We start from the raw sequence: 10000 nt of genomic DNA, 5'->3' as shown, positions 1-10000 counted from the left end.
CTCTCTTGGTCTTCATTGTTCAGTGTCTTCTTTGGGGGAGTTGTCTAAAGGTCTGTCTTGCTCTTTATTGTGGTCTGGAAGAGTTTGGGTGTGCATTGGTCAAATTTTAGGTCTGTTTTGGGTCTAACTAAGCCTTAGTCATGGTCCGGAGTATGGCGGTGGTGTTAGTCACCAAGTAGCACATCCTTTCAGGGGATGGGATTATGTAAGAGTGGTTGTGGCTTAGGCCGACAAAAAGCTTTAAAGAGAAAAGGTCGACTGAGGAGTATAAACTGAAAAGATATCCAAAATTTGCGGACAGGTGTCTTGAAACCTCCTTTAAAAAAAACGTCTAAATTTAAAGATAAGGAGGAAATGCAGAAACAGGCAGAGTTGGTAGCTTACACCTTCACCCTCCCCAGATACATCCCCCCCATTGGTAGCGGAGTGACGGAGCGAACGGTGGACCAGCTGCGGACCGTGGCGGAGATCGAGGCGGAGATGATGAAGCAGGAGTCCTCTTCTGGGCCACCTGCATGCTCAGGTGGCGGCGGGCAATGTGACCCGGCGCAAGGAGGAGAGTTTGTGGGAGGCACAGCGCATTGTGACACTGCTCAAGGTGGGGATGTGTCTGCTGGGACCCTGCCTGGCATTACTTCTCCTCATTACTGCTGATTATTAATTGTCTATATACCAGCTCTCTCTCTCTCTCTAACCTATCAGTCATGAATATCTGTATAACATGAAAGAGAAAACGCGTTGACAGTCCCTCCGTCCATCCACCGCAGAGAAAGCTTCGGTCAGCCCAGCGGAGAGAGGACGACGAGAAGCAGCGGAAGCAGGGCAGCATGGAACAGAGGAAGGTGGAGTTGGCGGAGAAGGAGTCAACCTCGGAGGAGTCCCAGCGTGAACACGAGGGTGAGGAGGACACTGCCACATCCTTCAAGACCAGTGGCACTGCGTTGGTCTCGGATGACAGCAGCAAGCAGGAGGGGAGTGAGCGAAGCGAGAGAAGTGAGAGGAGTGACAGGGTTGAGAGGGGTGACAGTCTGGGCCAGCAAGACACCACCACCATCACCACCACCAGTGCCAACACCAATAATGTGACAGTGATGCAGGTGGAAGATGTTCCGAGTGGGGGTGAGCAGGAGGGTGTGAGTGTGGTGCCTTGCCATGCCATCCCCGTGCTGCCCAAGCCAGCCACACACACTGACCGTAGCAAGGTGACACTAAGCAGGGAGCCGTGTGTGGAGGCGGAGGACAGTGTGGATGTGGCAGAACAGAACCAGGAGGAGGAAGAGACAAAAGTGGAGGATGAAGTGGATGAGGGAGTGGTACGAGAGGAAGATAAGACAGAGGAAATAGTGGAAGAAGGATTAGTGAAAGAGGACAAGCCACAAGACACTGTTAATGTGAGTGCGAGTGTGGAGGAGTTGGCACCACCACCAGCGCCACATGTGACTGTCATCAAGGTGGTGCCAGGAACAGTGCCGGGGGGAGCCTCAGTGGTGCCAAGGGAGGGCCAGGGGTCGTCAGTGCCTCCCGTGGCCCAGGGACCTGCTGCACACTGGCCAGAGGTGAAGAGACCCACGGCGGAGGTCCCATTCCTTGATGACTCGGGCCTGAAGGGTGAGTGGCCTTTTTGCATCTCATTTATTTGATCTCTCTTTAATTTTGTAAAAAGTGAAGGTAGCAAGTTTGCATTGTGGCAGGAAGTTATGGTTTGACTTTGTTTTGATGTGTTTTGAAGCAGGTTAGAGGAGAGGAAGTGTGTTTGAAACCTGAAGGATCTTTTTTCAATTGCATTTATTTTCCCATTTCATTTTGTGTAAGTGTAAGTTAGACCTTGCATTGTGTTAGAGAGAGAGAGAGAGAGAGAGAGAGTTTAAGAGAGAGGAGACAGAGTAAGTAAATTCTCATGCATTAAAATCATCATGTATCACTGTACATCTGAAGGTTAATGTGTCTGCTACCCCAGCATCTCCCCTCCGTGAACTGACTCTCTCCCTGCCAGCAGACAGCGAGCACCTTGCACTGCTGGCAAAGGAGGCGCTACTGGTGGCGGAGCATGGGGAACTTCTCTCCATGAACCACGACTTGATGCGGAAGCTGCAGGCCGAGCACGCTGAAATCAAACGGCTCAGGGAGGAGATACAGGAGATGCAGACACTCTATGGATACAGGTGCTGGTGCTTCGCTGTGTCTTCCTATATTGTATGCATTGGCTGTGCTCTCAGGATTGGAGGAGGTGCAGGATAGGAAACAGTCTCATTATGATGGGGCAGGGGTGGATCATTGTGTGCTGTGGGGCCTTGCTGTGCTGTCAACATTGGAGGAGGTGCAGGGTAGGGAATGCTGTCATTTTGAAGGGGTAAGGGTGAACCAGTGTGTTCTGTGAGGCCTTGCTGTGGGAGTGTGTGGCCAGCTGTGGTGTGCCTAAGCTCCTGGGGTGTAGTAGGGTGGTCCATGGGACTGTCCCTCTCCACCAGGGGCTGACGGGGATAAGAGTGTGAATGATGTGTGTGTGGGTGTGTGTGTGTGTGTGTGTGTGTGTGTGTGTGTGTGTGTGTGTGTGTGTGTGTGTGTGTGTGGTGCCTTGTCTGGGCTGTCCTGTGTGAGATTGCCAGCCTGATATACATGTACAGATAGATTTATTTATTTATTTATGTATGTAAGAAGGGGCTTTGGTCTAGGGCAACAAAAGACTATTTAAAAAAGACCCAGTGAAGATGCCAGTTCCCAAGGAGTGTAGCTTGTCAAAAGAGTTATCTAAAATTTGAGGATAAGTGTCTTGTCTTTTTACTTCCCTTTTCACTTATTTATGAGAACTGAGAGAGAGAGAGAGAGAGAGAGAGAGAGAGAGAGAGAGAGAGAGAGAGAGAGGAGAGAGTTTCAGCTATCCAGAGATTTATTTTTAAGATCAAGGTAGGTTAGAGAGGGCAGAGAGAGTGTAAGAGTGAGAGAGTTCATCCCACCTACCCAGAGAGAAAGAGAGAGAGATGTTTACTTATCTTCCCACAGGACCTACTCCTATGACAGCAGTGAGAGTGAAGGCAGTGAGAGTGATGGGGAGAGTGACACAGAGGAGGACATGCTCAACTGGCTCAGTATGGTTACCAAAGCCAACAGGGAGCTGCAGGTGAGGCCAAAGAAGATTGATTGATATATTTGTCTGTTCATTTTGTTTTGTTTTGTTTTATTCATTAGTATCATTTTTTTTTTATTTATTTATTTATTTATTTATTATTTATTTCATTTATTTTTCACTTGTTAAAAGAAGAAAGAAAGTAGAAGAAAGAGGATTAAGAGAATTATCTAAGTATTTTTTTGTTTTTGTTTTACTTTTGTTTCAGTTTTCATTGTGCTTCTTTCACTTGTTAAAAAAAAAAAGAAAGGAAAGAGAAAGTAGAAGAAGAACCAGGATTAAGAGCTTTTTCCTCCCATTTTTTTCAGTTTTGACAAGCCTCCTCATGGCCCTGCCCCCCCCCCCAAAAAAAAAAATTAGAAGGAAATGAGTACAAGCTTTTTTCCCCTATTTTTCCCACTTAAAAAAAAAAGAACACCTCTTTTCTTTAACCTCTACAAACATTTCCATCATCTTGTTCCTTCACCCTACAGGAGGAGAACCACAGCCTGACACATCGCATTCAGGAGGAGCGCGAGGCTGTCATACAGATGAGAGTGAAGCTGCAGGAGGCCCAGTGGAAGGGGTACTCCCACGACACACCCGTCACCCCCATCTGCTAGCCCCGCATGCCCCCTTCCCGCCTCGGCAGTAAGATGAGTACCTCCTAAAGGGTTACTCTATATAGTGGGTGTAGTGTTGAGGTGCTGGGGTGACTGACGGACCTCATGTGGTAGAGTGGAGAGGTGATGTGTAACTCCAGCCAAGTGTTTGAAGTGTTTGTCCAGTCCTGGCATTGGTGAGTGCAAGGAAGTCAACATAATGTACTACCAGCCAAGGAACTGTTTTGTTGACTTTTCTGTTAATCTTGCCTCTACTTCCCTCTCTCTCTTTATCCCTCTGTTTGGCTGTCTGCCTATCTTTCTGTCTATCTATCTGTTTCCCTTTAAATTTCTGCCTCTAGGATTTTATTTTCTACTCAGTTTTGCCTATGAAGTTTTACTGTGAAGCCTGGGAAATTAATATTGCCTCCCCCTCCACACACACACACACACACACACACACACACACACACACACACACACACACACACACACACACACACACACACACACACACACACACACACACACACACACACACACACACACACACATTTTTTTCCTTTCGATACACTTCTTTTCTTTGTTTAGGATAAGGTTTTACACTTAGCAGCATCAGTTGGGGACAAGACTTCTGCCTCATTTCTTCCCCAAACATTTACTCAAGCTGTTTTTATGGCAGAAGCTTAAAGAGAAGTCATAATAGGTAAGCTTATATAAAGAGCAGGATTTCTCACTGAATATTGTCCTGCTATCACTTGGAAAAATATTTTACTTAAGGTGTCAAACAGGAATATGCTTTTAGGTTCCAAGCAGGCTGTTGATTTCACACTACACTACACAAACTATAAACTATATATGCCACTAAAGAAAATACCAGCACTACATTACAAAGAATGAAGAAGGTGGAATCTGTTCTGCTGGCATTGATTGTGGGACGTTTGAATGCTTACTATGGACTGGTGTGTGGATAGTGTGGCAGAGTGGTGTGGTGGAGTGGTGTGGCAGTGACAGGCAACACATTACTTATAGAATTGTGGTGGAGGACATGGGAAGGCTGCAGTCTGTGGATTAGTGGTGGGGACTGTGGTAGTGTGATTACAATACAAGAAGTCCTGTATTCAGATAATGGTCACAACAGGAATCTCTGTAGGACTGGCCACTCCTCTTGGTGCTGATCAGAGGCTCAGAACTCTTAAAGGCAGCAGAGAGAGGAACTGGCCACCCTGCTCCATATGCCAAGGGTGTGGAATGGTGATGCTACCTGCCCTACGCTAAAGCTCTTGATTGAGTACAGCACACCTTCCCCCATTGTGAATAGCAGTGCTTCAGGAAAAGGCTCAGTTGGTGCCAAGACATGGCAGGGGAAGCACTGTGCTCCTCTCCACTAATTCTTGATGAGTACAGCACACCTTTACATCTTTACATGGCTGGAATAACATGCTCATCTTGACTTGACCTAGCAGTGCTTCAGGAAAAGGCTCAGTTGGTGTCAAGATGTGGCAGGGGAAACATTGTGCTCCTCTCCACTAATCTTTAATGCAGATAATGACACTCTTGAGTACAGCACACTCTGACATCTTGACTTAACCTAGCAGTGCTTCAGGAAAAGATTTAGTTGGTGTCAAGACCTGGTAGGGGAAGCATTGCGCTCCTCTCTGCTGCAGGCACCAGCACACTGAAACGAACAAGGCCTCAACTTTTTGATATATACTTATATTATATATGTACACAGTATATTTCTTGTATTTTGTCACGTCCCACAGACATATTTTTTCGCTTGCAACAGAAGTTTTATCGCCTAATATACATAATGGTAGTATATGAAAGGTAATCTTTTTTTTTTTTTTTTTTATGTATGTATGTATGTATGTATGTGTGTGTGACCGAATTTTTCTTTTAAGTAATGTGTGTTCAAGAGTATTGAATGCAGGTGTGTTGAAAAGTATTGTGGGTATGTGAATGTTGCAGGTGTGTGTTACAAGCATGATGTGTTCAGGAGTGTTACAGATGTATGTTGAAAAGCATTCTGGGTATGTGAATGTTGCAGGTGTGTGTTACAAGCATAATGCATACAAGAGAGTTACATATGTGTGTTGGAAGGTACTGTAGGTTAAGTGTTGCAGGTGTGTGTGTGTGTGTGTGTGTGTGTTACAAGCATGGCATCGTCAAGTGGTGCCTGGTGATAGGTAATCCTAAGTAACGTGTTTTGAAATCATTTGTAAGTAATCTCTTTGGAAGTTGTTGACATACTCCTTCTCAGTGTAAATAACTTTGCATGAAACAAAAACAGAAATCAAATATATAGCTGACCTCATATCAAAATAATTATAATATAGATTTGACATACTAGATAGTTACACATATTTTATTATACACTATATTTTAATTCTCTACCCTCTCATACTAGTTTATCCCCCAAAATATTTTAACAAATGACTGAAAATATAATCTCATTTTTATCTTATTTATGTAACGATTTATTGGTTTTCTTGTCTTAGGTCCGCACTAGTTTTCTCTCTCTCTCTCTCTCTCTCTCTCTCTCTCTCTCTCTCTCTCTCTCTCTCTCTCTCTCTCTCTCTCTCTCTCTCTCTCTCTCTCTCTCTCTCTCTCTCTCTCTCTCTCTCTCTCTCTCTTCACCTTCCTGTGACTCAACTTAAAGGAAGAAACAAGAGATCTGCTGTCCCTTACAAGGCTGTTTGTGATAAGGTACACTAGTCTAATATAAGGGAGATAGATAGAGGGTAATCAGAGTGGCAGATGATAAACATGTGGCCTATTTGTGGAAGGGAATGCTGATGGGGAGATTTGTTTGATGTTTTCCCTTCTCTTGAGGTAGGTAACTGTTTTCATGTTTGCAGTTTTCTCTCTTTCATTTCTCCCTTCCTCCATTCTTGTTGTCACATGTTCTTCCTTCTTCTGTGTTTTTTTCTCTTGGTGTTCCTTCGGTTACGACACACACACACGCACACACACGCACACACACACATGTATTGGCTGTGCATACATTAATTGGTCTGAATGGTGTTGCCTTCAGTCAGACAGTCCGAGGAGAGATTTCGATCCCTAAGTGATGCTAATGAGAATTTTTAGTCTTGCACTCTTCCTTTGCTCTCGTTCTGCTCCAGTTTGTCATGGTTTCTCAAATACACCTGTTCAGATTCATGTTGTAAATGACTTTTAATGGAATATTTTATTAGTCCTTTTTCTGTCAGCTTGATGCGGTAAAAAATAGGAAAAAAGTTTGAGGAAAGTATTGATCTATCTGTTTATTGTGGTTTCTCAAATGCGGCTGTTTGGATTCATGTTGTAATTAAGTTTTAGTGAGATATTTTGTCCAGGAGTCCTTTTTTTCTTATCAACTTGACATGGTAAAAATATATGAAAAAAAGTGTAAGGAAAGTATTTATCTATCTGTCAATCTGCCCTTCAATGTATCTATCTGTCAGTCTGTCTGCATCCTCCACAGTTATCTCAGACCAGCAAATGTCATTACAAACTATGTGAAAATACCCTGAAGGCACAGTCATGCAATATTGAGGAAACACTAACCTGGTATAAACTTGAGTGATGAAACTGCAAAACTGTGTGTGTGTGTGTGTGTGTGTGTGTGTGTGTGTGTGTGTGTGTGTGTGTGTGTGTGTGTGTGTGTGTGTGTGTGTGTCAATTTTTTTCTTTCTTTTTCTTTCTTTTTCTATGGTGTCAAAATAGTTCACCAGTTTTCATTAGTTTTTTATATTTGCTTTTTTTTCCATGCATTTCCTATACCAGGCAAGAGTTTTCCTAATAGTGCTGCCCCCCACTGACCACCAAGCACTAATCTATCTTGGTAATCTGGCAGGCAGTGTGTTAGTACCTAGACCCTTTCACTGCAATACAAAACATTTAAAAACACCAGAACTAATGCAGTAAATCTTTATAAGCATTTATGTGAAAGTAGGGGCATGAAGAGAATACTTTGCAATTTCTATCCAGTTTAAAGATTGGAATGTGGCTGTAGAACAAGTTAAGATGTCTCACAGTGATTTATAATTAAGGAGAAGTGTACCATATAGAATTCAAAGGATCGAGTTGGCACAGTGTAACATAAAGTGGCTGGATGAATTAGATAAGGGATAAGTTGGTGATGGGAGCCACTTGACGTAAGGATATAAAGTAAGGAGACTGCTGAAGATCAGTTAAATATTTCAGGTTAATTGTGGATGGATGCATCTTTTGTTCTGTCTGTCTATTTCAGAAGTGTTTGAAGGCTGGACTAAGGGACGGTTTAAAGTTTAGATTCCTATATTGTTTGCTAAGTTTATCCCTTCCTACACTTACACAAGGTTATACTACACACATGTTGCCAGATTTGAAAAGGTTATACATTTCCTGTATTCCCTTTTTAAGCAGACAAGATTGAAAGCTATTGGTGACCTTTCATTGTTAAGTTCTTGCTGGGTTTTCTCTCTCTCTCTCTCTCTCTCTCTCTCTCTCTCTCTCTCTCTCTCTCTCTCTCTCTCTCTCTCTCTCTCTCTCTCTCTCTCTCTTCTCTCTCTCTCTCTCTCTCTCTCTCTCTCTCTCTCTCTCTCTCTCTCTCTCTCTCTCTCTCTCTCTCTCTCTCTCTCTCTCTCTCTCCTCTCTCTCTCTCTCTCTCTCTCTCTCTCTCTCTCTCTCTCTCTCTCTCTCTCTCTCTCTCTCTCTCTCTCTCTCTCTCTCTCTGATAGATTATATCCATCATCACTGGGTAGGGCTCCCATGTATCTTGAAAGTTTAGCATTACTGAGATAGTAGTTGCTTTCAATCTTATCTGCTTAAAAGAGAATGAACTTCCTGGCTATGCCAACATTAAATTCCTGTATTCTATATATTTACAAGTTATTTCCTGATGTTAGTTTATAAAGACTTTCTGTGATGGGCAAGTCACTCACCGCTGTTCCCTGCCATGCCAGCGGTGGTGCCAGGGCTGCCCAATGCTTACAAAAAACAGACTTAAGCAAACACCTGGACAGAGCCGACACTGGTGACTGGTGTGTGTGTGTGTGTGTGTTTGAGAGACTCTCCCAGCTTGCAGTTCACTGTCACCTCACTCACTCTATTCACTCCTAGCAGAGGTTAGTAGTGAAGTTGCTACATGATAACATTTATCAAAAACTTTTGCTAGGCCGTGTGGAGGTGATCATGGAAGTGTCCAGCTGTGTGGATAAGTGGATAAGCTTGCCAGGCTGCTCAACTGATCCATTTAGCAGTGTGGACTTAAGAGTGGAATTGGCAGTGACCACTATTACAGCACTGAGGAAGAAGTGTGTGCCAGAGTTTACTTGAATTCACTTAAGTAATCTACATAATGCTGAGCTCCACTTCCCTCAACCTTTTGACTGCCAATCACGTGCAACATTCGGGCGATGCAATGTGATTTCACAAAACGCAAACAAAATGACACTGGGATGAAGGTCTGACCACTCTGTCACTCCTTTACACATCCACACCATCTTGAAATTATTCTCTAAAACTGCACTGCATCATTTTAAGCAAAGAGAACCCACAGCAGTTACCATTTGAGAGGTGAGGCGAGGCAGACATCACGGCCAAAACTAGAGATGGCTACACCGACTAATCATAACTTTATACTGAGAAATTAGTGCAGTAGTGTTACCTGGCAGTCAAAAGGTTTGGGAGGACAGAAGCATTATGGGTGCTGTGATGCTGTTGCACTATTCACACCTTTATATAAGAGCATAAGGGAAGCTGCAAGAAGCTGTCGGGTCTACACGTGGCAGTCCCCGTATATTGCTGCACTGGCCTGAAGTGAAGGGACTCTATGTATAAGTAACAGTTTGTGGTGCTACAGACAGAGGCAAGGTGGCGGGCTGCTTGATGATAATGTATGTCGTCCTAGGTTGTGTGCCTTCCATAACTTGTTGATTTGTGGCAAAGTCTGATCTGTTGCTTCAGGATAGGCAATGATAAAAGATAATAAAGTTTACATTCACTGGTCTGTATTTCTTCCCCACTGACAAGGGGAGGGCCTGCATGCAGGAAAGTCCCTGCACACCCTGTGCATGTGCAACCAATCTCCACTCGTGATTGGTGTGGGGGAGTTTCGCCTCATGATTGGCTGCCACCTTGTCATCAGCTAAACTAACTAACCTAACGTAGCCAAAATTAAGTGTTATAATAAATAAGAGACCCTCTCCAGTAATTTGGTACAGGGTAGTTAGGTTAGGCTAGCTGATGAGGTGGCAGCCAATCACAAGGTGAGACTGCTCGCACGTGCACAAAGTATGTGGGTACTTTCCTGCATGCAGGCCCTCCC

General features: G+C 43.9%; 2 protein-coding genes across 3 annotated transcripts in view; both read left to right on the top strand.

The window, feature by feature from the left end:
* The window catches only part of LOC135092650 (ralA-binding protein 1-like), an 8721-nt gene extending 8060 nt beyond the window's left edge, over positions 1 to 661 (top strand). The window contains 2 exon segments of the mRNA XM_063991251.1: positions 402 to 498; positions 500 to 661. Of these exon segments, the coding sequence (XP_063847321.1) occupies positions 402 to 498; positions 500 to 661 (259 nt within the window).
* Positions 458 to 6304, top strand: LOC135092523 (uncharacterized). 2 transcript variants are annotated; one of them, XM_063991104.1, is made up of 5 exons: positions 458 to 598; positions 768 to 1608; positions 1994 to 2162; positions 3001 to 3118; positions 3598 to 6304. In XM_063991104.1, exons 2-5 carry the CDS (start codon positions 828 to 830, stop codon positions 3724 to 3726), a joined length of 1197 nt encoding a protein of 398 aa, XP_063847174.1. In that variant the 5' UTR covers positions 458 to 598; positions 768 to 827; the 3' UTR covers positions 3727 to 6304. The 2 variants fall into 2 exon arrangements, with proteins under 2 accessions (XP_063847174.1, XP_063847176.1); XM_063991106.1 differs by having other exon boundaries at positions 1997 to 2162; positions 3598 to 4259.
* Positions 6305 to 10000: the final 3696 nt, after the last annotated feature.

This window comes from Scylla paramamosain, chromosome 40 (genome assembly GCF_035594125.1).
Source record: "Scylla paramamosain isolate STU-SP2022 chromosome 40, ASM3559412v1, whole genome shotgun sequence".
In the NCBI taxonomy this organism is placed as follows: Eukaryota; Metazoa; Arthropoda; class Malacostraca; order Decapoda; family Portunidae; genus Scylla; species Scylla paramamosain.
The sequence above is the reverse complement of the archived record's forward strand: the minus strand, read 5'-3'. Positions and strand labels throughout refer to the sequence as shown.

Bases quoted from the DNA above. Each gene is read 5' to 3' on its own strand.
- LOC135092523 (XM_063991104.1), top strand. From the start codon at position 828: ATGGAACAGAGGAAGGTGGAGTTGGCGGAGAAGGAGTCAACCTCGGAG. The intron at 1,609-1,993 runs GTGAGTGGCCTT...TCTCCCTGCCAG, and splicing joins TGATGACTCGGGCCTGAAGG to CAGACAGCGAGCACCTTGCA. The intron at 3,119-3,597 runs GTGAGGCCAAAG...TTCACCCTACAG, and splicing joins AAGCCAACAGGGAGCTGCAG to GAGGAGAACCACAGCCTGAC.